General features: G+C 37.9%; 1 protein-coding gene across 7 annotated transcripts in view; it reads right to left on the reverse strand.

The window, feature by feature from the left end:
* Positions 1 to 27217, reverse strand: part of PCCA (propionyl-CoA carboxylase subunit alpha) — a 418320-nt gene that overhangs the window by 281406 nt on the left and 109697 nt on the right. For all 7 annotated transcript variants that reach the window (XM_040487139.1, XM_040487136.1, XM_040487140.1 and 4 more), the window contains one exon: positions 19642 to 19773. In XM_040487139.1, coding sequence (XP_040343073.1) covers positions 19642 to 19773 — 132 coding nt within the window. The remainder of the gene's footprint in view (positions 1 to 19641; positions 19774 to 27217) is intronic.

Below are 27217 nucleotides of genomic sequence, written 5' to 3' on the forward strand. Positions count from 1 at the left end.
CTGAAAGGAAAAAAATTTCCCTTGAATCTAAACCATTTCATTGATCATTAACTTTCACCTAACACGCCCAGCACAGGACACTCCTGATACATCTCCCCATGGAAAAATAAAAAGACAGCTGAAAAGAAGGTGTTACATCCAAGCCTCCCTAGTAAATATGACTTTTCTTTACAATTCAGTGATGTAAACTAATCACAGTGATGTAAACTAATCACAAGGAATAACAGTAATGTTTTGAAACCATTAGGTAGTGAGAATGCCTGAATTTTTCAAAAATAACTTTAAAATATTAAAGTGAAGACTGGTATTTTTTAAGCTTTTAAGCTAGTAATCTAAAGGTGTAGAGTAACCATGTCACAATTCTCCCCCAAAAGGAGGGGCGGGGGATGTTTATAACTGGTTCATTTATGTCTAATAAAAAAAAAAAAATCTTCCTTAAAAGTCTTCAGTACCTAATAACATCCCCTGAATAAGGAGGTTGGCAGGGGAAGTTGTCAGAAAAATTTAATTTCCTTTCATTAGCCAGTCTGCTCCACAAATAGGTGCTTGTTAAGTTCAAAGCAGTCCTGAAAGCAACATCAGTTTTAAGTCTCTCTCTCTCTCTTTTTTTTTTTTTTACTCCAAGCAGTCACATCTGCTAATGAGATTTTCCAAATAACAATTGTTTGCAAGTCAGAGATAAATCTATACCTCCCACTCTACTCTCCCAAAAAAATCAAGGTTTACTGCTTTATTACACCTTGCTGTTTTCACTGACCCTACATTCTCCAAATTTTAGCTTAAAGGGATAAAAATCCATGAAAAGGGTCATTTAAGAATGTTAGTGGTTTCCACACATTGAGTTTGGAGGTTCTTTGTTCAAGCCAGTGACAGTTATTGGAGAATACTTCCCCTTAATAGCCTCTCTGTCAGGAAGTGTTAAAGCTGCCAAATGCGGACAATTAGTGCCTCGCGAACAAAATACAGGAAGAGTGCTGGCTGATGGAGACTGGATTATAAGAAGCCTAGAAGGAAACTTTTAACATGTCTTTTCTTTCAAATGTGTAGTAGTATATTTGCAAAAGATATTCTGAGAGAAGATAAACTGTTGTCTCAAAAGTCTGTTATCTTGAGAGAACTGACAAACAGGCAAATGTTAAAAGATAATGCACAGAATTCATTAGTGATATTTATTATGTACACATTGTAGATGTGTGTATATAAGAGATATCTATTTACACAAAGCACAACTTATAAAAATTTTGACTGTCACAAATCCAACATTTCTATAAATAACCACAAAACAATCCTGTCTTTTAACTTAATCAGTATGTTACATTTCCTTACCATGATGTGTTATGCAATATTTGGGACCTTAAAAAAAAAAAAATCATTATCAGGGCACCTGAGTGGCTCAGCTGGTTAAGTGTCTGACTCTTGGTTTCAGCACAGGTCATGATCTCACAACTTGTGAGTTCAAGCCCCACATCCAGCTCTGTGCTGAGGGCACAGAGCCTGCTTGGGATTCTCTGTCCCCTTCTCTCTCTCAGCCCCTCCCCTGCTCATGCTGTTTCTCTGTCTCTCTCAACAATAAACAAACATTTAAAAAAAATCATTATCTAAGATTCAGGTTTAACTGGGCAACCTGTATTTTTATCTGACAACTCTTAAAAACAAATTTTTTTTCCTACTATGACAAGCAAATTTTACTAAATGCACTTCCAAGTAAAATCAAACTGCCTTAAAAATAAATTTTTCACTTGTCATTCATTTATCCCAAGATATTTTATTCAGGACATATTATATATATCATAAAGCTTGAAGACCTAAATCTCTCAACCCAGCAATTTCATTTTTAGGAAGCTATCCTATACACATAGGCACATGCATGCACACAGAGATATATAAATAAAATTATTTTTAATTTGTTGCTTGTGATTTGATAAGAAAATCAGAAAAACAATTTTAAAGGTTTTCAGTAAGGGACTGGTACCAAAAAGGATACATACATGAAATGGAATATGCCATAGTCTTTTAAAAGTTTTAAAAGATGAGGTTGATCCATATGTAATACTATGTGAAATAGTTCTTGCACCCACAGAAGAACTTAACAGACTTGTTTAATAAGGGAAACTGAAAGAGAGCAAACAAACCAACCAAGAACTGAAATAAATGGCACATGGAAACAAACAGTACTGAGGGAGATAGGGAGAACATGTTTTAGACACACTGCCCAGAAAGGGTCTTCTGGGGGTGCCTGGCTGGCTCAGTCAGTAGAACGTGTGACTCTTGATCTCGGGGTTGCGAGTTCGAGCCCCAACTCAGAGGCAGAGATTACTTAATAAATTAAAAAGAAAAAAAAAATCCTTCTGAAGTGAAATATAAACTAAAGCCTGAAGAAAACAGTCGCTGCCATGGGAAGATTAGGGAAAAAGAAGTGTAGACAGAAGGAACAACATGAACAAAACCCCAAATTTGGAAGCCATTTCCTATGTTCTAGAAACCAGGTCTGTGAGGTGAAAACTGAAGACAAAAAGCAAGTGGCAGAAAAGGACAGTATAAAATCCGGTGGAAGGCATGGCCTCTCCAGCAGGACCTTTTGAGACTCAGGACACAGTTCCAAATGCCTTGGCTGTATGCCAGGGAATGAGGACTAGGGTTTAGGAAGGTAACTCTTCCACTTCAAGAATATGCCAAATATAGTGTGTGCCATGGGGGAAAGCAAGTTGTAGGATGATATATATATATGACCTTATCCACATTAAGATAGAAAAATACCTTGGAATGCTCATCAAAGGTCATGTATGGACATATTCAACCACCTCAGCTTGAGTTACTGCTCAAAAATAGGATTAAGAGTTGGAGAAGAGGCAACTTTGACTTATGGCTACAGACCCTTAGGTAGATGTTTAACTGTATTACCAGTAAGATCAAAATTTCATACTTCATACCTCTTTCACAATTTAAAAATTAAACCAGCCACACTTGAAGGTGTTATTCAATCTACTTAATGATTTCCAGGACATTAAATGTTATCACAACAAACTAGTATTCCCAAAATGTGCTTAAACTTTTCATGACTCCCCACTGCCTTAGAACCAAATTTTAATTCCTTTACTTTGTGTCAGTACTTGATCCCGCCTGCCTGCGCCACCAGTCTTGTCCCCAGTCCCTCCCTACCTCTGCTTTCCTTCCCACCCCCAAGCCCACACAGGCATTCCTCCAGCTGCCTGGCCTTTACACCTCCTCCTCAGCTCATCCAGAAACCCACTACTCTTCCGCCCCCTTCCACCAATCCAACTCTTACACTATACGCCCCATACCAGGCCCTGACGACAGGAGGGAACAAGAAAGGCACCATGCCAGCCTTCATGTAATTTATAGTCTAGTGGAAAAGACAGACCCTTACATGACACACAGTGGCTAAGAAATCATTATTGAGATGCATGTTACGCAGAAGTGAAGAGGGCGTGTGACAACAGGGAATCTCTAATTTAAAAACAGAGTTCCTGGAAACTTCTCAGATACTGCAACTATGAAGAGAGACCTGCAAATGAAAGAAAGGGTGGAACAGAGTCAGCGGGGCTGGGGCCTGAAGAGTAAGCCAACTGTACAAGGAAGCAGGGCTGCCACAGGCCACAATAAAGACACTGAACTTCAGCCTAAGAGCAAGAAAACCGAGTCCCCACTATGGCTGCATTCTGAAGAATCTGAGCTTATAATTTGCTCATTATTTTGAGTATTGTCTACCCTCTTCATTTCCCTACCACATTAAAGTACAACCTCCAGGAAAGCAGAAATCACTAACTGGTGCAGTAATATATTTTAAATGCCTACAACTGCCTGACACATAGTAGTCATTCGATAAACAGCTGTTGAATAAAAAGACTATGAACACATGAATAGTTTAGAGAGAGGCAAGAGGGATGTGAGGACTTTAGTTGGGAAGCTATAGTCCAGATGAGAGAAAAACTACCACTTTCTCTCAAACACAGGGGTGCGTGCTTCACATCTCACCTAAACCTCACCTTCTCTAGAAAGCCTCTCCAGCCCTTCTACACCAGGTTAGGTGCCATTGCTGTGCAACATTACACTCTGCCCTTCAATTATGACAGCCCCTATCACTTAATCTGCCTGACAGCAATGACTAGGTCTGCTTGCTCTCTATGAAATCCCCAGAGCTCAGCAAGTCAATACATCCACACGTTATTTGTTGAATGAATAAACAACTATGCATCAGCTTCCACAGAAACCAGCCTGTTGCAGTAGGTGCCAGCACCAACAGAAGGGCTCATCTCCAGAGCATCAGTGTTTGAAGCAAATACACTTCTAACCAAGGAGATGTAGTGGCTTGTTCAAATCGACACATCTAAGTGATATACAGCAAGGGAAGTACCACTTGGTAGCTCAGAGCAGGAGCTCAAGAACCAGATGGGCTAGGGTTTTGCTTCAGTTTAACACAAAGCACACTCAATGAAGTACCACTGCCACTGGGCAAAACCAAGCCCAATATGTGCCCTTGTCTTTTTATCCTCAGTCAAGCACTTTTTTTTTTCATGTTTTATTTTATTTTTGAGAGAGAGAGACAGCATAAGTGGGGGGAGGAGCAGAGAGAGAGGGAGACACAGAATCTGAAGCAGGCTCCAGGCTCCGAGCTATCAGCACAGAGCCCGACACAGGGCTCGAACCCACCAACTGAGAGATCATGACGTGAGCCGAAGTCAGACATCCAACTGACTGAGCCACCCAGGCGCCCCAGACAAGCACTTTTCTTACTGCATGCTGCAGTTTCAAATGTTTGAAACTTGGGTTTCACAAAAACTATTCTTTAAAAAAAAAAAAAAAATAGTGCTACCCAAGCTATAATTTTAAACAAATGTTTCATTAATTTAAAAGATCAGACTTTAGGGCGCGCTGGTGGCTCAGTCAGGTAAGCGTTGACCCTTGGTTTTGACTCAGGTCATGATCTCACAGTTCATGAGTTCAAGCCCACATCAGGCTCTGCACTGACAGTGTCGAACCTGCTTGGGATTCTCTCTCTCTCTGCCCTTCCTGTTCTCTCATTCTTTCAAAATAAATAAATAAATTTTCTAAATAAATAAGTGATCAAATTTTACATGGCAGTAACTTTTCAAATTGAAGGGCCACACATTATACCAAAATATAGGAGAAAACAACAGATATTCAACCTGATTTATAAAAATGTAAAATAAGTATTAAACTTGATTTTACCAAATACACTTCACTATTTATATAAAACAAATCCCTTTTAAGCAAAACATCATTACTTCTTCACAAATCCAACTTGGCAATATTTGAAGAAAAAGAATTGCTTCTACTCTTTGCTTTAGAATATTGTTTTCTTTGAAAAAAATTTTTAATGTTTATTTATTTTTGAGAGAGAAAGAGAGACAGAGCACGAATGGGGGAGGGGCAGAGAGAAACAGACACAGAATCTGAAGCAGGCTCCAGGTCAGCACAGAGCCAGACGCAGGGCTAGAACTCATGAGCTGTGAGATCATGACCCGAGCTGAAGTTGCATACTTAACCAACTGAGCCACCCAGGTGCCCCCTTTTAAGATTTTATTTTGAAGATTCTAAAGTGATCTCTATACCCAACATGGCGTACGAACTCAAAACCCCAACATTAAGAGTCGTATGATCTACTGACTGAAGCAGCCAGGCACCCCTAGAACATTAAGACAGTTCCCACATCTATGCATTATATGATATACAACATGTGAAAATATTACAGGGATTAAGACAGCAGATTCCATTCAAGAAGGGTTTCATACGATAACATTCTATGATTTATTAAGAGAAAATTTCTCACAGGTGGGACAATGATCCCCTGAAAATCAAAGAAAAGTCAAATACAAAAATTTCAACACAAGGAATAAAACAAATTTGGTGCTATTAATGCCCTTATACAATTTTAAGAACTTAGAATATTTGTTTTTATATCAAAAGTTAATGCAATTGAGAAAACACAGAAAAGTATAAAACTAAATGAAACAAATCATTAGCAATAATATTCCTGATGGCTTCAAATCAGGAAGAAGGACAAAGGAATGGTCTAACAATATCATTTGATTCTATTCTCCTAAATGATTATGATCCCTGTGGTTCTTTCTCTAATCCCAGCCTATAAACCCAATTTGAAGGAAGCCACACTCAGGTTCTGAAGTTACTGAGCACTTGGGACACTGATGAGGTAAATATTAAGCTGTGTAATTCCAAAACAGCAGTCCCAGAAATGCAGAAAGAGTAAAGACACCACCAGAACAAGTAACTATTTCTTTTACTCCTCTCTTTGAGCATAATTTACATTAAATGAGCTCTATCATCTAACTGAAGAACAAAACAGTCAAAAATTATGTTTTACAAAAGAATACGATGGGAGGAATGGATGATGTTGCTATATCTAAATAAGCAGATCACAAAAATGTCCAAAGGAGTTGGGGTGCCTGGGTGGTTCAGTAGGTTGAGCATCCGACTTCGGCTCAGGTCATGATCTGGTGATTTGTGAGTTCAAGCCCCACGTCGGGCTCTGTGCTGACAGCTCAGAGCCTCCCCTGCTCATGCTCTGTCTCTGTCACTCAATAATAAACACTTAAAAAAAAAAATGTCCAAAGGAGTTAATAAAAATTGGGTGGTTTTTCTACAAACCTATTTGTTAATACTCCATGGCACCTACCTGGGGGGCATCCAAAGTCCAATGGCTAAGAACACAGGTGCTGGAGCCAGAAGGCATGAGCTCCGACACTGGCTCTCTGACAGCAAACCAGTTACCTCCCAGGGTGTCTCCCTGGAATTGGGTCTCCTCATTTCTAAGATGGAGATAGTAACAATACCTATTTATAGGATCATTGAGAAGATGAAATTAGCTAAGGCTGAAGTACAACAGAACAATATGTGGCACACAGTATGCTTAGCAATGGCAGTCTGCCACCCAAGAGTCCTAAGTTTGTTTCTTCCCTGCCTGTCTTTGGTTGGTATATCTTGTGGTCATCATGCAGCCTCTGAACCCGTACAACACGGAACTATTATTGGTATTACAATACCACAAAACACGTGCGCCTGCATCCCTAGAACACTCCACAGGATCAGATGATCTGTATACTCACTATTGCCAATGAGCAAGGGAAGAAGGGCAGGGAAGGGAAGCAAAAACTATAACTAAGACAGGCAAATTCAATTCGTTATCACTGATGCTATGTTTTGCGTGCTAAAGAACAACACTGACACCCTATTTACTTCTACAGTGATTCAGACCATACATCTCCTTGCTACATACATATAGCCTACCCACTCAACCCCGAACTCTACACTCAATGGATGCCAGTCCTGCTACTAATTCACATAAGAAGCTACTTACAGTTTACTTTCCTTGGTTGGTTCTACAACAAATCAGCAACTGTTTTGGGGGGTAGGAAATGATTGCTTCAATATAATATGGGTAAAAACGTATCTGTACACAAAAAGCATCCTCAAACTATTCTGCATTTGTGTATAAAGCAGAGCTAAACTTTCAGCAGTCCTGGGTTCAGGAAAATAGTTTCCAGCTGACTGTGTTTTCCAGACAACTCCGAGTCAAGCAGACGACTATGTTGTTTACAGACTATACATAGTCTATAGACTAATATACTTTCAAATCTTTCTAAATTTTAGTACACATTTCTATTATTACTGTCAGCATAGCAAACATAATTGAATATTTTTTCAAAAATATAGAGCCTTTGAGGCATCATCAAGAGAGTTCTTCTTGGTTTAGCAGGAGAAAAGGATACTGATGTCTATACTGTACTTTGTAATTATAGGACACAGCTTTTCAATTTTTTGGTTTTTTGGTTTTTTAAATGATTCCCTTCATGCTAGTTTTTGTTGTTATTTGGCTCTTTCTGCTAAAGCAAGGGTGCAGTTTGTAAAATCTGGCTAACTGGGTGACAAAAACAATGACTACTTTAAACCTACACTGCATAATCCACAAACCTCAAATTACCACACTCTGCTCTGAGACGTAATAATCCTACTATTTTCTCTTAAAGGGCAATAAGAATTCAGAGAAGTTTAATGAATTTACCCCCAAATTGGAATGCTGATAGGTATTCACAAGCAAATGCAGCAATTTCATCAATGGTGGTTCCTCCCTCTGCCCCACTCCTGACATGTACCAGATCATATAAGCTATAAATTCAGCTTCCACCAGGCACTCCACACCAGCCACTCTGCTCCATCCTAATACTTTATTTTAGGCCCCTATCATTTCTTACTGAGGAAAAGCACTTTTAATTCACTGACCAACCTCAAGTTTTGTACTGCTTCAATCCTTTTTCCACATCACAAACCAAAGTAAGTCTTCCAATTCTAGAATTCTATCATGTTAACTTTTCTACACCAAACCTTTCAGAGGCTCCCAAAGCTCTAAGGCTAACCTCCAAAACCAGGCACATAGCAGTCAAGGCCACATATACCTGGATCCTCGTTTTCTCTCCAGCTTGCTCTTACTACAGACCCATACACCGCAGACCTACAGTTTTCTAAAGCTCCAACCGTCTCGGAGCTCTAAGCTTTCACGATAAGATGTTCTCACTGACCCTGGAGCTGTGTCTCCATCACCACCCTCGCTCTTTAGCTAACTCACTACTGCTCAAACTTTAGAAATCATTGGTAGATCTGCCAGGATGCCCTCAAACTAGGTTTGGTGCCCCTCCTACGTGGGTCCCCTGCACTCTGAGCTCTGAATTATTAAAATGTATTATGTTGCCTGTCTACAGCCTCCTAAGGGGACTTGAAGCTCTTTGAAATCATGGTGTGCAGTTGTTATTCTTTGCTAAACAAGTGGGCTGGGGTTCCAAACCCTGTCTTCTACCAGCTTGAAATACACACTCTTCACTGCTCTCAAGTTCCTGAGGTCAAGTTAATAAGATGTTGAATAGAACAGAACTTGTTAAAGGCCACTTTGGTTCCTCTGCTCCCCCTCCCCCCCCCGCCCTACCCCCATGTGCATACATACTCTCTCTCTTTCTCAAAACTAAAAAAATAAACATTTTTTTAGAAATTGTGTTAAGATTTTAAAAGAATGTAGTAAACCATCTCTCTATACCCTCCATACAACAGCATAAACATTCAAATGGGAAAGGAACAAAAGTTTTAAAAAGAAATATAATGAATTGAAATCACATTAATTTACTCAAGTTAGATGTGAAAATTACTTGGGGGGAAAAAGTAGAATATAATACAATTGCCAAGGAAAAAAAGAAATTTATCTTTAAAGATACCAGAAGCTAAGTAAAAAAAAAAAGAGAGACAGAGAGACAGAAATAACAAGGAAAAGAAAAAAAAGAAAAAAAAAACCTATGGATTTTAAAAAACACAATTATCTATAATTAACACATACATTCTTTCAATGGTAAAGTACTGCTAATGCAATTGCTAAAACCACAAGATATTCCAAAAATTTACACTGTTTATTTGTATAAGCAAAGCTCCATCTGCATAGATACCCTTAAAAGTAATCTTTTACCCAACAAGTCTAAACTATAAAATGTGAAAAGTAATGTAGTTCCAAATGAATACAGAGTCACTACACAAGAAATCTAAATAACCAAACTTAAAAAATAAGTATAGCTTCTCATATCAAATAATTAAAAGCAAACTAGAAATAATACCAGCATAAAAATTTATCAGCCAAAATTATTTTCAAATGCTTATCAGAAAACTATAACCTGCAGGTTCATTTGTGGCTTAACTAATTCAGACCATAGGTGCCAAGAACTGTGTACCATAAAGTTAACACAGTAGGAAGAATCTGACATTATTTAAGAGTATGACTGGATCTTAAAAATCACCTAAAGCATACAAGAAGACAAAACTGAAAAGATAAATGTTTTTTTTTTTTCTTCTACTTGCTACTTTTCCTTATTTTCCAAATTAACAGAGGTCACAAATTCAAATGCAGGTTGTCAAATGCAGCCTCTCTGAAAAGACTAGGATGCACAAGCAAAACCAACTTTATTACCTACTACAGTTAAAGATACCATCACTTTGAGGCAATCTTGGAAGTTCCACTAAGTTCTGTTCAAGACCCTAGATTCCAAAACTGTAGTGATCTTCGGATGCCTGCTGAGCCCCCCACCCAGGGGTGTCCCCAAAAACAATGGTGAGAAAAATCTCACTTTGGGGAGAGTCCCAATTTCCTTTTCAGGAACCTCAGAAACCAGGAATCTGTTGATATCATGATTAGATTTGAAATGTTTATTATTGGAAGAAGCCCTCCTTTTTCTTAACAAAACTTTCCTTATTAGTAATAAAATATCCTCAGCATATCTTGTTCTAAGTCCATAGGAAGAGTTCATATGGAAGAAGACAAGTATAGGACCTATAAATTCATCATTGTACTAACTCCAGAAGCTAATATATTCAGATGGTTTCATCACATTGGTATCTAAATAGGATAAAATTTGCTTTGAAACCTATAATAAAACCTTGACAATCTTCTCTACCTTGTTTTGTCCATGGGAGAGATCTCCCCTTCAAATCTTAAACCACCACAGCACTGCATATTATCAGGTCTACAATCGGAGATAGCCAACCATTAGGTTGGGAGCTCAAGATGTGCTATTATGAGGTTCACATGGGTTCGTCACAGGCCAAGTCTATGCTGTGAGGCAGACTTCTCCTTAAAGGTACTAAATTCAGAAGTTATATTTATGTTCTTATCCTTCTAAATAGCATACTCTCACCTAGGATAATTCAGAATTATAGTAGACTATTTTGTAACCCTTAAGTTTAATTTATTTATTTTTGAGAGAGAGCGCATGCACAGCAAAACAGCAGACAGAATCCCAAGCAGGCTCCATGCTGTCAGCACAGAGCCCAACACAGGGCTCGAACCCACAAACCATGAGAGCATGACCTGAGCCAAAATCAAGAGTCAGGCACTTAACCAACGAAGCCACCCAGGCACCCCTGTTTTGTAACCTTTTGGTATGGTTTGAGAGTCACCTGTGAGGTGAGGGGAAGACTCAAAATCTCAAACACCTAGTGTTCTGCTATTTTTTTTAATACAATGAGGAAACCTCCAAAAGGAATTCAGATTCCACATTTGTTTCCTTACAAAATTCACAAGGAAGACAAAGCTCACAGGGAAGAGGAAAAGCACAGGAAAAGTCAAGTGAAAAATGTGAAAAACTTACATCTCTCTCAAACCTCCTGGTCTTCATCCTGCTATTCCTTTTCCTCCGTCCTGTTTTCCTCCATTTGCCCCTGCCCTGCTCTTTCTTCCACTGACCTGCTCCCTTATTCTTCTAGTTGGCCAGAAACCCTCAAAGCAACATTACCTTTTAAAGTTAAGATACTATCGGGGTGCCTGGATGGCTCAGTCGATTGAGTGTCCGAATTTGGCTCAGGGCATGATCTCACAATTCATGAGTTTGAGCCCCACATCAGGCTCCCTGCTGTCAACACAGAGCCTGCTTCAGATCCTCTCTCTCCATACTCTCTCTGCCTCTCCCCCCCTTTTCAAAAATAAAAAACATTAAAAAATTTATAAATAAAATTAAGCTACTGTCAGAACAGGGCCAGCCTTGAGGGCTACATTAAAACTTTGGTCTCTCCTGAACTAAGTAGTATTAAAGACTTTCCAAAGCTTACACAGATTAGACAGATATTTACAAAGAAATTGAGGAATGTATAAATAATCTAGGGCCCTCATATTTGTATCAGTTGGTTCATATTGCTTCTAAGAACCTCAGATTAAAAACTATTAGAGGACGGGGCGCCTGAGGCGCAGTCGGTTAAGCATCCGACTTCAGCCAGGTCACGATCTCGCGGTCCAGGAGTTCGAGCCCCGCGTCAGGCTCTGGGCTGATGGCTCAGAGCCTGGAGCCTGTTTCCGATTCTGTGTCTCCCTCTCTCTCTGCCCCTCCCCCGTTCATGCTCTGTCTCTCTCTGTCCCAAAAATAAATAAACGTTGAAAAAAAAAATTTTTTTTTAATAAATAAATAAATAAATAAATAAATAAAACTATTAGAGGAAAGGGAAAAATGGAAAGACCTGAGAGTGACTTCAGACTCCTAATTGCACAGGAAACCAGAGAGGTTTCGATACTGGAGTTTCGAACTGGAAATTATGGGAAAGGTGCTTGGGAAGCCACTACCGAAATCTTTCCTATGGAAACAGGTTGGACTCTAATCCAGTTGTGCTAGCAAAGAAAGGATACGTTTATTGGGCTCTTCAGAGAGACCTCTTCAGTACCTTTAGATAGCATTCAGGAGTAGACCGTGAAGCAGTTATCATCCATTTCCCTCCTCATTTGTTGTGAGTAGCCTTAAGCCAGAAACTGAAAATTTTATAAACAAGCAAAAACTGGATGTATATAGTCATATAGTCTGATCTTTAATGACATACTATACATTTTGAAAGAGCCTGAAAACAAAAGCAGAATAAGACCCAGAATAAACTGATGGACTTACAGATAAAACTAGATGTTCCCACTCCAGAAATTAAAGCAATCTTTTGATAAAGACACCTGCAGCATTGTAAACAGAAGTGACAATGAATAAACCATTTTTCTATATTAGCCAAGAAAATGAAGAAAAAAAATATATAATAGACAATGTTGAACAGCAAATCAAGTACCTGTTTCCCATTTTACCCCTCAACTTACGAGAAATTTCACTAACTAGTTATTAGTGATACAAGTAATACACCATAACTTTAAGCCCAGCCACTGTTACACAAGCTCGTTCTCAGAGTCAACAAAGTACTCAGATCATGAGTATCTCTAATAACCTTCAATTTACCATGTCCCAACCCATAGCGGTCACCGTGGGACCTTGGTTCAAGGAACATTCCTTCTCCCTACAAGACACTACATTCACTAATTTCATAAGAAAGCATATACAATACAAGCAGAATTTCCAGATCATATGCTCTCCTAATGACCACATATGTCAACTCCTAAGGACTCTGCTACTCACCCTCAAGACAGAATTAGTTTGGACTCTCATTAAGTCCAAATTGAAGATTTCAGGAAGGCCAGATTTCTTGTTAGAAAACAAACTACAATTATACCAATAGAAGTATTGGGTCTAAATAGATCACAGTGCGTAATAAGCCACCTAAACCACTACCTGAACTTGCACAAGTCACTGAAACAAGAATGTAAAGAAGGACTAAAGAAAAAGTAAAACCCTACTCAAGACAGCCTAGTAAAGAAAACACTTGTCAATACTCTGCTCAGAGTTTTTTAAGTCTGCAGTCAAGGTGTGGCTATAAATTTTCATTTAGAGGTTCAACTGGGGACAAATCCAAACTCATTCAGGGGGTTGGCAGAATTTATTTCCTTGTGGCTGTATGACTCAGCACCCCACCTTTTTGTTGCCTTTCAGATAGAGATCGCCCTCACTCAGATCCTTAGAAACTGCCCATAGTTTACTGCCACATGCACGTCCTCAATATGGCAGCTTACTTCTTCAAGCCAAAAACTACAATCTGTTCGCTAGTCCACTAAGATGGAACATAATCACAGCAGTAATACCCAACTACTTTGCCCCATAATGCAACTGAATGCGGTGATATCCCATCCCTTTTGCCCTATAACATAACCTAATTCAGCGAGTGACATACTATCACCCTTTGCCATATTCTAACAGAGAAGCAAATCACAGGTTTTACCCAAATGGAAGAGGAAAGGGTTACACAAAGGCTTGGAGCCCTGCAGTTCCTCAAAAAAGGTAAACATGGAATTACCATATTATCCTGCAATTCCACTTCTGGGTAAATACCTCAAAGAACTCAAAACAGATATTCAAATAAATATTTGCACACAAATGTTTGTACTAATATTATTCACAGTCACCAAAAGATGGAAACAACTCAGACATCCATCAATTAATGAATAGGTTTTTTTTAAGTGATTTACTCCTACTATGAAATATTATTCAGCCATAAAAAGGAATGAAATACAGATATATGCTACACATGGGTCCTATATTCTTAGTTTATTATTAAACCTATCTAAAGTCCTTATTTCCATATATTTGTAGTTATGTAATTTCCATTTAATTCTATTAGAGATTCAAATTCCCTGGTGAAAATCTTTACATGTTAATCTATTTTTCTCCACATTTTTTTCAAATTTTTTTAACATACCAATCACATTTATTTTATAGTTCTTATCCCTAATTCCAGTATCTGCAGCATACGTGGATCTCTATCTATTGTCTATTTTACTTTTTCTCTTGGTTTTTCATTACATTTTCCTTTCTTATGGTGTGTCTAATAAATATGTACTAAAGGACAAATAAAGTGTATACAGTGGTTATACGTGTAAAAATTTATCTCTTAGAAAAGTATTCATCCAACAAGTATTTAGTGAGCACCGACTGTGTACCAGGTACCACTTATAAGTGATGCAGTAATAAAAAGAATACAATCCCTTCCAGCAAAGAGTTTACAATCCAGTGCAGGCTGTAGGCATTTAGCCCATCATTAAAATGGGCAAAAAGGCCCATAAAATCTGCACTCCCCACTATACCTTACTTCAATTACCTCGTCTCTGACTTCTCTCTCTCTTGATCACAGAAGCCACATGACTCCTTGCTGTTTGTTCAACATCAAGTACCTTTCAACCTCAATACCTATATCTTTTTTCTTCTTTCTGCCTAGTATGCTCTGCTCTTCCTGCTGCTAGCCACATGACTTGCCCTGTCACCTCTTTAGATGGCTTGCTAAAGCGATTTAAAATTGTCAATAGATTCACCCACTCCCCAGCATTTCCTCTTCTCATTCCCTGTCTTATGTTTCACCATAGCATGTACTGTTTATTATTTATCATCTGTCTACTTCTTCTATAGTATAACCTCCATGAGGGCAGAAGTTTTTTATTGCTGTTGTTCATGGCAATATCCATAGCACTTCAAATAATGCTAGACAAACAGCGTGCACTTAAATACTTAGTAGATGAATGAATGCATGATTTAAAATGTGACGGGCAGGGGCACCTGGGTGACTCAGCCAGTTAAGCATCCGACTCTTGGTTTCAGCTCAGGTCACGATCTCACAGTTCATGACATCAAACCCCGCATTCCACTGACAATGTAGAGCCTGCTTGGGATTCTCTCCCTCCTTCTCTATCTCTCTCTCCTCCCTTCCCCTACTCATGCACACATACGTGTGTGCTCTCTCACAAAATCAATAAATACATGAATGTTTTTAAGTAAATAAAATAAAATGTGATGGGAGAAGTGTGGGGTACTAAGAAAAGATAGCAGGGGCCTTAATCTAATCTAGACAGTCAAGGGATGTCTTTGTGAGGAATGTATGTTTAAGCCAACACCTAAACAATGTGGAGACCATCAAGAATGAAGACAGAAGCAGAATCAACACACACGACAGAATTTAGCACAGAAGTTTCAAGAACCAGAAAGGTGTCTTACATGGCTAGTCTACACAATGTAAAGGGTGAACTGGCACGCTATCAGTCTGAAGAGAGAAACCAAGGCCAGCTATTAAAAGGATTTAAATGAGAAGCCATTCACAAGTTTTTAAACACAGTCATATAGCTGAATTTGGATTTCTGCAAGCTCTCTCAAGCCCCCAGTGTTGAAAATATATTAGATGGGACCAAGACTGGCTACAAAGAGACGAATTAGAATGTTGACAAAGTAATCCAGATTAGATGATGGTAACTGGAACTTGGGGTTAGCATGAGCAAAGAAAGAAGTAAATGGATCAGAAAGATCAATAGATGAATTCTCTGTAGTGGTATTTATCAAGAATGACTCCACATGTCTAGCTTGAGGAAAGATGTGGAAACCACCACCACTTTCCCAGGCATAAAAGAATCAGGTTAAGAAGTTTACAGCAAGAGTCTGCAAACATTTTAGTAATGGGCTAGGCAGTAAATATTTCAGATTTGGTGGGTGACATAGTCTGTCACAATTACTGAACTCAGTCATTATAGTGAAAAAGCAGCCATTGGCAATATGTAAAGGAATGAGCACGGCTGTGTTCCAATAACACTTTATTTATAATCAGGTGTGCCAGAGCCATAGCTCGCCAATCACTGGTTAGAGAGAAAATTCTGAGCTGAGCTTTCAACCTGTTACTATCAAGGTACCTCAGAGGCATCGAGCAGAACTGTTTCAGAAGCACCTGCAAATGTAGTTTGAAGTTCCAGGGAGAGCTAGCACAGATACTGACAGGTTCCAGATGTAAGACTGCCCCAGGGCAAGTGTGTACAGTAATAAAAAATTTCCTTCTAAGAACCCAAAATAAAACCAACATTTACAGAACAAACATAGGAAGAACAATCAGCATGAAAACTAAGAATAAGCATTCAAAATACGCTAAAAAATACAAAAACAAAACCAGAATGAGTAGTGTGTCAAAAGGGAATATTTTGAGAAGGAGAATATGATCAAGAGACTCAAATGCTTCAAAAAGATAGTGAGAAGATCAGGATTACAAATTATAAACTGAATTTAGTGAAAAGGAGAGGTTGCTGGTAGCCTTGGCAAGAGAAAGTTCAATGGGAATGAGGAAAGAAGCCAAACTACGGCAGATTAAAGACTGAGTGAAAAGTGTAGAAATGAAAGCAAGTGAGGACAATTCTTCTAAGATGTGTGGCTGTGAAAGGGTAGAGATAACTAAGGTGACAGCTGTGAAGGGGCAGGGGGTTACTGTGCTCCAGGAGGCAGAGGAACACATTTCTTTCCACTAAACTGGAAGCAGTGGTGAGGGATCATGGGTATTGTGTTTATCACCACCTGCTTCCCGGTTAGCCTGGGATCAGTACATTTGTTGACTGAGGATTTTTAACAGCAAGGGCAATAGGAAGTTGCTGAAAGACAAGTTTTAAGATATGGAAGAGGGAAAAGATAATCAGTAAAAACTATAGCCCATGAAGTCTATAAGGGATACATCTAGAGCCTGACAGGAAGAACCGGCTCTACTGAGGATAACAATACCTCTTCCTTATAACAAAAAAACAAAACAAACAAATAAAGGATGAATACAGATTAAGGTAAACATGGGCAAGAAGTGGAGGATATTAATAAGGGCCAAGCTTGTTAACTGTCCTGTAACACATGAAAGGTTCCTGCACAATAAAGAATTGTCCAGCCCAAAAACTAACCATAGTTAACACTAAAATTTTAAGTTTTTATAGATTAACTCAAATCACAGATTAAAGCCTACATAGGGACACTCTTCTAATCAGGGAGGAAAAAAAAAAAAAAACTATATATAGACAGAGAGTAACTTTTCCCCGGGAAACACATGCATACACACACACACAAACCCACTCACTTCAATTTCTGCATTTCTTAGAAACCTTCAGCTGTTGAAGCTGCTTACTGAGGAATTATGTTTAGGATCTATGATCATCCATAGCTGTATCACTTTCTACCAGAAACACATTTATAATTTATGTGTTATGCATATGGACAGAAACTCAACATAAAGATACACAGAGAACATGATAATCCTTCAAACATTAAACACATATCATCATTAAATGAAATCCAGAGATCTAAGAGAACATTTTTAAATCACCAAGATTTTTCCTATTAAATTATAAGCCAATACTGCTCATGACTAAACAGGAGAAGATATCTGCAAATGACATATCCAATAAGGGGTTAATATCCAAAATATATAAAGAACTTGCACAACTCAACACCAAAAAACAAATAATCTGATTAAAAATGGGCAGAAGACCCGAATAGGCACTTTTCAAAAAAAACAAAAACAAAAAAAAAAAACAATACAGATGGCCAACAGACACATGAAAAGATGGCCAACATCACTAATGATCAGGGAAATGCAAATCAAAACCACAATAAGATATCACCTCACACCTGTCAGCACAGCTAGACTCAAAAAGACAAGAAAATAGTGGCTTAGTCGGTAAAGCATCTGATTCTTGATTTCAGCTCAGGTCATGATCTTCTAGTTTGTGACTGCAAGCCCTAAGTTGAGCTCTATGCTGACAACACAGAGCCTGCTTGGGATTCTCTCTCCCACTCTCTCTCTACCCCTCCCCAGCTCATGCGCACACGTGCACTCTCTCTCAAAATAAATAAGTAAACTTAAAGTTTCAAAAAGCAGTAACAGGTGTTGGAGAGGACATCAAGGAAAAAGAACCCTCATGCACTGTTGGTGGGAATGTAAATTGGTATAGTCACTGCAAAAAAACAATATGGAAGTTCCTTAAAATATTAAAAATGGAGGGGTGCCTGGGTGGCTCAGTCAGTTAAGTGTCCAGCTCTTGATTTCAGCTCAGGTCATGATCTCACAGTTCATGAGTTCGAGCCCCAATGACAATGCAGAGCCTAATTGAGAATCTCTCTCCCTCCCTCTCTCCCTCTGCCCCACCCTTGCTCATGCTCACTCTCTCAAAATAAATAAATAAAAATTTAAAGAAGTGAAATATCCTATGATACAGTGATTCCACTACTGGGTATTTACCCAAACAAAACAAAATCATGAATTCAAAAAGATATATGCACCCTTATGTTTACTGTAGCATTATTTACAATAGCCAAGATATAGAAGCAGCCCAAGTGTCCGTAGATAGGCAAATGGATAAAGAAGAGGTGACGTGCGTGCACATACACACACATATACACATACATAGACACATACTGGAGTATTACTCAGCTTTAAAAAAAAATTAGATCCTGCCATTTGCAACAACATGGATAGACCTTTGATGCTAAGTGAAATAAATCAGAGAAAAAGATATACCATATGATTTCATTTATATGTGGAATCTGAAAAAAAAACAAAAAATAAATTCATACCCATAAACACAAAGAATAAACTGATAGTGGCCAAAAGGGAAAGGGGTTAAGGTATGGGTAAGTGGTTGAAGGGGTATGGGAAGTACAGGCCTCCACATATAGAATAAGTCACAGACATAAAAGGTACAGCACAGGGGATATAGTCAATGGTACTGTAATAGCACTGTATGGTGACTGGTGGTAGCTACACTGTAGTGAGCACAGCATAATGTATAGAGTTGGCGAATCACTATGTTGTACACCTGAAACTAATGTAACACTGTGTGTCAACAATACTTCAGTTTAAAAAACATTGATCGTGAAATACAATGCATAAGTGGCTTCTTGCTCCTTTTAACTTATGCCATTTATTATTTTTTTTTAACATTTATTTATTTTTGAGACAGAGAGAGAGAGAGAGCATGAACAGGGGAGGGTCAGAGAAAGAGGGAGACACAGAATCCGAAACAGGCTCCAGGCTCTGAGCTGTCAGCACAGAGCCCGACGCGGGGCTCGAACCCACGGACAACGAGATCATGACCTGAGCCGAAGTCGGACACTTAACTGATTGAGCCACCCAGGCACCCCGAACTTATGCCATTTAAAACAATCCAGCGGTGCCTGGATGACTCAGTTGGTAGAGCAAGGTGACTCTTGATCTTGGGGTTCTAAGTTCGGGCCCCATGGTGGATGTAGAGATTACTTAAAAATAAAACATTTTTAAAAAATAAAATAAACCAGGGTCAACAATACTGATTTATTTTAACCTACACATATATATTCTATAAAAGCAGTAAGTGCATTTTATCTTACACTTTTGACAAAATATTTGACTCAAGGACATGTATATTTCAGTAAAACAGTTTCTCACCTTGACCACTCCATCAAAGCCAGGGATTGTGTTAACCTTTGCTTTCTTAGCTAATAATTTGCTTTCAATCTTGTCACCCATGGCTTGAATGGCATGTGTGTCAGGTCCAATGAAAATGACATCTTCTGCTGCCTGTGAAGAAATACAAGTCAAATTTTATAAGAAAAACAATACAGTGCTTGATACAGAGTCACAACCTTATAAAAAGAAAACCCCATACATATATTTACTAATCCTTTACCCACCCAAAACAACATAAAAGCAAGCATTTGAGCCAATATATTAAAATATATAATGTCGTATATAGTTAAAGTACACAAAGATATAGAAAACAAAGTCGGGTCAAAGAAAAATAACAAAGAAGAGTTCCTGCTTGATGTTAACAGTATTCTCTGGAACAGCCACGGCTGTGGTGTTATTTTTTATATATAGTATGCTGCCACCTAACCTAAACAGTAGGTTCACCTTTAAAACACCTTATAAACCTTTGTATTCTCTAAACCCTGCAGCACACTGCCCAGTTCAACACAAATATCCACTTTTATTAAATACCAACTCTGTGCCAGGCTTAGAGCTAAACACAGGGGACAACATGGATGAAAACCACAGGATATCCGCTAACTCAAGGGAACGAGATCACTGACACCTCAGGGAAATAGACAAAAGAAAGTAGAGAATGTTTACATCTTTCTGACTATAAGAAATGAGTCAAGAATACAGTGGGAATTTACCAGGTAGAGTTACAGTTTCAACAAAAACTGTTCTGTATAACTCATATTTAGTTCCCCAGCAATAGATCTACCCCCTCTGTGTTTGCGGTATTATAATGAACAAAATGCTAGTGAATTTTGCTAATGAACTAATTAGGGACAGAACAAAATATGATGTAGTTATTAGTGCCACTACAGAGCATGGTTTACAGAAGTAAAGGTGAGCCTTGCTGAAGTAAAGAATGAGGTTATTGGGTAAAGAATGAAGATTAAACATGAAAAAAAGGAAAACCAGATTGTATGCTGGGCACCATCTGGGTAAGGTGCCTATCGATTCTCCAGTGATCTTTGGTTGGGTTGGTATAAAGAATAAACCTTGTATTTTATGTCTCACATTCTATCTATTGGCCTTGGCACCTAAAAAGACTTGGCTTGGGGGAGCTTAATTCTCCCTGTATTATCCAGAGTGGTTACTGCAGTGTGTTGCTTGGATTGGCCTCTCGGTCATTATGAACCAAGAAGATTACACACACCCACAGCAGAAGGTGGAAGGAGAACAGGGAATCAACAAAAGGAATGTACAAAGAGATAAATAATTAGGACATACGATGACTTAAATTTTGCACATGCTAAACTGAGAGGTCAATGAGATAGTGTTCAGAAAGCTGACAGAGAGGTCTAGAGGCTCTAAGATGAGTCCAGGCTGAGATACGGAGTTTCAAAGGCATTAAATGAAGGAAAGAATTGAAAGTTGCAGATGAAATCACTCAGATAAAATGCATAGAAAAGCTGATGCTTTTAAACTAAGGATGTATACTTTCCCTCATGCCCAAAAACAAGACAGAAGGGAATTTTTAGATTCTAAAATAATAAAGCCTCCTTTTCTTTGTGTGATAATAGGAATAGCCACCACCTTGCAAGTCTGGTTGAAGGATTAAATAAAATAATGTAAAACATCAAGCTGAATACCACAACTATCAGTTATCTGTTAACCACAAGTCCTGATAAAAAGAGAACATGAGAATAGTATGACAGCAAGGTCCACAGGGACCCTAAAATACATCACAGGAACCCAAATACCTACAATTACCAGTTACAAATGGCATAATGCTAGGTAAGAAACCTTTTCAGCCAAAACAGATGATCATAAAGTACCTCTTCATCAAATGTTTGTATTTAGTTGTAATATGACAAATTTTTCTTAATTAAAAAAAAATCTTTTGTGGAACCCCAAAATGTAGATAGAACACGTGAAAAGTGGAGCTTCTCTATAAGAAGGGAATGTGACTGCAGGCCCACATCTCCACATGCTGTTGGTCTCCAGCTCAATAAACTACCACAGCAACTACCATACTCATTTCTCTTTATCCCAAACCTGCAACTCACTAAATGCTAAGTCAAAAGAAAACAATCATATTTCAACTATCGACTGTCTTTCCATATTCTCATTTTACTTGCTAAGATGGAGGAATTTTTATTATAAATGCGGTTTTAAAATACCACTATGCTAGAAAGATGTAACCAAGTAGTCAGAATACCCAACGCAGACAGTTCGAGAAATAATATAAATGAGAACATCCAAAATACATTACGATTGTACAGTAAAAGTTCTGATTAACAAGGGCCCAACAACTAGGAACCACTCATCAACTAGATTTTTCTCATGCATTCTGATTTGAGAAAAATTACTCACCCCAAAATGCAAAAACTACCAAGAAAAAAAGCTCACATCAAGTATTTAGTAACTATTCTTTTCGTCCCATTCAACAGAAAAGAAAATTAGTCAGTACTAAGCTGGGTAACTAAATACTCAAACAGATGTTCCAATGAACCAATTTCCTTTTTATCTACATTTTGGTAGTATTCCCTGGGTTAGCCTTTAAATGTAATTAAAGCAAAATGAGAATGCAGAATCCTGGCTCCTGACTCCCACAACTCCTTGACCAATAGAGCAAGGATGCAGTTAGGGTTAAGACAGTATGATAACCGCAAAGTGATGGAACAGGTTTTAAAAGTTCTGAGATTTTGACCAAAGTCATTGCATGATTTAGAAGGTAAGGCAAGAATTTATCCACCCTCTTGATAATCTTCTGTTAACCCTGTATCTTATTGTTATCCATGTAATTGTCAATTTCCTTCAATCACAGTAAGTCTTTTTGACATTCCACAGCAATACAATTTACTTCTGAAAATATGCTTTTTAGGGACTTTGTAAATTTACCATGAATGATACATATAATACCTGAAGGCAGATAGATGTCTTACAGTCATGGAAAAAAAGTGTTTTTTTTTTATATTTTTTAATGTTCATTATTTAATTTTTAGACAGATAGAGACAGAGCACAAGTGGAGGAGGGGCAGAGAGAGAGGGAGACAGAATCCGAAGCAGGATCCAGGCTCTGAGCTGTCAGCACAGAGACCGATTCAGGGCTCAAACTCACAAGCCGTGAGATCATGATCTGAGCCGAAGTCAGATGCTTAACTGACTAAGCTTCCCAGGCGTCCCAAAAAGTGGGTGTTTTTTAAATGGCATTGGAAAACATTTTAAGAGTGATATATAGGAATATCCAAAAAGCTGAAAATCAAAATCCAAAAAGCCAAAATCACTGCTCTAAGATTTCTTCCCCTTGCTAAATTCTGTGATTTTATGATTCTAGTCAAATTTTGATAGAAGCATAAGAAAAAGGGTTGGTTTTGAACAGCATCTTAGGGGAATAATGAGATTTAACTTACAATAGGCTTTATGTTGTAAATGAAGAACAGAAATAATCATCACTTGTAAAAAATGTCTGATGCATAATAAATTCTCAGAAATACAACAGTTACTAAACTGCTTTACTATGAATTCAGATTTCTTTTAAATGCATACACATTAGGCTCACCAAGAATTACTACTTCGATAATTGTAAAACCAGGGTCAGACAAGAGACATAGCCATGAAAAAATTGCGGAACTGCCCAATGGACTCAGATTCGAGACCTTAATGTATTCCTTGCTAAAAGAAAGGAATAATACAAAATACACTTCAGTTAGAAAAGGTCAGCTCAGGATTGGTGCAGGGAACTTAGTACATGAGATAAAAAAGCGAGCCAGTGAAAAAGCTTCCAAAAATAGTATGATTATGTCAAAAGCATATAGTAGCAGATAGAAAGCTAACTCTTGAATATGATAACAGTATGAACATCAAAAAGAATTGGAGCGCCTGGGCAGTTCAGTCAGTTAAGCGTCTGGCTCTTAAGGTTGGCTCAGGTCATGATCTCACCATTTATGGGTTTGAGACCTATGTTGGGCTCTGTGTTGACAGCGTGAGGTCAGCTTGGAATTCCTTCTCTCCTCTCTCTCTGCCCCTCCCCTTGCTGGCACACACATGCTCTCAAATAAATAAACTTACAAACATTAGTAATAGGGAGATTACAAGGTTAATTCATGTTTTCAAGTCCTCAGAATAAACCTTTTCCTGCTATCTCTGTTCAAGTACTTAAACTTCTTGGACATGTTATCACTCATTTAAAAAAAAATATGCAGCTCTTTTAAAAAAGCAATATATGGGGCGCCTGGGTGGCGCAGTCGGTTAAGCGTCCGACTTCAACCAGGTCACGATCTCACGGTCCGTGAGTTCGAGCCCCGCGTCGGGCTCTGGGCTGATGGCTCAGAGCCTGGAGCCTGTTTCCGATTCTGTGTCTCCCTCTCTCTCTGCCCCTCGCCCGTTCATGCTCTGTCTCTCTCTGTCCCAAAAATAAATAAACGTTGAAAAAAAAAAATTAAAAAAAAAAAAATAAAAATAATAAAAATAAAAATAAAACAGCAATATAGAAGAAAACTAACTTCACACATAAAACTAAGGAAATAAAAAGGTCAAGATAAAATCCCATACAATGTTTTTGTAAGGAAAAAAAATATGGACGAGAATACTGTATATGAAGGAAAGAAAAAAAAACGAGAAAAACATACCAACACATAATAGATTAAAACTGTTACCTGCTGTTTCAAAACAAGCTGAAAAACATGTTAAAGTAATAGAACACATTAAATAACTTAAGTCAGTATTAGAAATGTTCAGAAATGAAGTGACTGACCTCAAGATGCAATCAGAAATTAAAATATCTTTCTAGAAATGAAGACGAGCCCAGAGGAAACTCAAGAGTGAATAAAGAAAACAGCTAATGCCTTAAAAATATAGAAAGTGAAAGAAAGACATTATTCTAAATTTAAACATCAAGAAAAAAAACTATTTTTAAAAGACGTAAGAGAAAATGACAAAATAAAGAACATCCAACATATGGATAAGAGGAGTCTTTGAAGAAAATTAAAGCAAATACTAAAAACTCTATTTCAAGAAAACCGTCTTAAAATTGAAAATACATAGCAAAAAAAATACTACAGTAAACCTGAGAAATTCAACCCAGAATGACACATTCTAGCAAAACTGCTTAAAAAAAAAGAAAAAATGCAAGGAAAAAAAAGAATATGTCATTTATATAAAAGAGAAGTTTAAATTATCACCAGACTCTGGGGCGCCTGGGTGGCTCAGTCGGTTGAGCGTCTGGCTTTGACTCAGGTCATGATCTCATGGTCTGTGAGTTCGAGCCCCGTGTTGGGCTCCGTGCTGACAGTTCAGAGCCTGGAGCCTGCTTCAGATTCTGTGTCTCCCCTTCTCTCTCTCTGCCCCTTTCCTGCTCATGTTCAGTGTCTGTCTCTCAATAAATGTTAAAAAAAAAATTTTTTTTTTTAAATAAATTATCACCAGACTCTGACAACAATAATCCATGCCAAAAGAAAACTGAATAAGGTGGTCAAGAAAAAGTATGAGCCAAGGATTTTAAATCCAACAAAACTGATGTCCAAGTATTGCAGAGTAAACATAATGATAAGCAACAACTCCAGGCCTTTTTCTGAGGAATCGAGTAAAATAGGGGTTTGCAAACTACAGGCTTGTGAGCCACATATGGCCTGCTACCTGTTTCTGTCCAGTCCACACTCTAAAAATGGATTTTAGGGGGGAAACATTTATGGAAAAAAAATTAGAATACTGTGTCATGACATATGTAAATTACATGAAGCTGAAAGCATTAGTTTACATGTTGTATGGCTCCTTTCTCATGACCACAATAAGACTATTTGCAACACACTGGATGGCCTGCAAGGCCAAAAATAATTGCCACCTGGACCTTTACAAAAAAGTTTGCCCACTCCTTTACTACAGAATGAGCTTCAGAAAACCAAAATGACTAAAAAGAGGTCAACATAAATGGTCTATAGCTACCTGAGAGAGTATACTTTATACTAGCTGTATTTTCTGACAGTACAGATACAATACAACTACTTTTAAAGCGAGGGGAGAATAGAAAGATGATGTGTAAAACTTCTTCAATGTTTTCAGTAATCATATCGGTGTTGACACTGCTATCCTGAGGTTGCTGTGTGTGTACTACTGACAAGTAATTATGAAGGCTTCTAATTTCATCATCTCCCCTGTCCCTGAGAGTCAGAACTCTAAATATGAAAGAATGACAAAGAAGAGGGTAAGTAAAAGTTCTGCAATCCTGAATTTTAATTAAAAGTATCACTATAAACACAGGAGGTATTTTTAATCTCACATAAAGCACAGTCTATATACTTTTATTTCATGTTATATATACAAGAAATTGTTGCATATTTATAATATAGTATATACATTATGCAACATCTATATTATATATTTAGATTTTATGTACCCTATTTGGGCTTGGGGATAGCATTATATCCAAATACACATATTAGGGGCACCTGGGTGGCTCAGTCGGTTGAGCATCCAACTTCAGCTCAGGTCATGATCTCACAGTTCATGAGTTCGAGCCCCGCATCAGCACAGAGCCTGGAGCCTGCTTCAGATTCTGTGTCTCCCTCTCTCTCTGCCCCTAACCCACTCACATTCTGTCTCTGTCTCTCTCAAAAATAAATAAATGTTAAAAAAAATTTTTTTAATAAATACACATATTAAATGTATTAGAATGTTATATATTCTATTAATGGAACATTGTTAATACATACATCATATGTAATACACATATATAACATAAAACACGTTAAAAAATAAACTTGTTAACACACATATCTTCCTGGCCCTCTAAACTGAAAAGGCCTACAAACGGTGACCATGAGTAGCAATGACCATGTCTGGCATGCTGTGGCCTCCGATACCATTTTTTAAAAAACCAATGCACCTCGATAAGATGGCTAATTAAAGGCCTGGAGCAGGAAATGTAAAACATAAGCCTAAAATCTCTTGTTAGACCAGAGAACAAGGAAGCTATAAAAGATTACGAGGTCAAGTCAAAAAGAGCATGAACCAACTTAGGACCCACTGGCCTAAGAGAAACAACTTAAGCTTCACTAATAATTCCAACAGATTTAAGCCTACAAAATATGTTTTAATCTATGATTTCATAATGACACTTTTTATAAGAACTGGGTCAATTGTGAATGATAAGGAACCGATTCATTACCTCAAAAACATAACATAAAAGTAAAGAATTAGGCATTTATCTTGCTCTTTCTATAGGAGTTGTACCACTAGGTAACCAAACAATAAATGTGGCAAAGAGTCTCTTTATAAGTATATTCTATTAATGAAAAAGATGTTAAAGTATCACCATTTTGCAATCCAGGGAAATACTAAATATTGACAGTAAGCATTGACAGTTGCTTAGATCTTAAAAAGTGCTAACAAGACACTAATGTGCTCCTACAGTCTTGGCCAAATGCATCAAAACCTGAATCTGATCCCATCTCTGAATCCAGGTGTAGGAATCCAATTTGTAGAAAATGCCAAGAATGAAGGAAAACAGTGACCAGCAACTCGAGTCTGCAATAAACTAAGTCAAGTC

Source organism: Herpailurus yagouaroundi, unplaced genomic scaffold, assembly GCF_014898765.1.
Source record: "Herpailurus yagouaroundi ecotype Mexico unplaced genomic scaffold, PumYag 164, whole genome shotgun sequence".
In the NCBI taxonomy this organism is placed as follows: domain Eukaryota; kingdom Metazoa; phylum Chordata; class Mammalia; order Carnivora; family Felidae; genus Herpailurus; species Herpailurus yagouaroundi.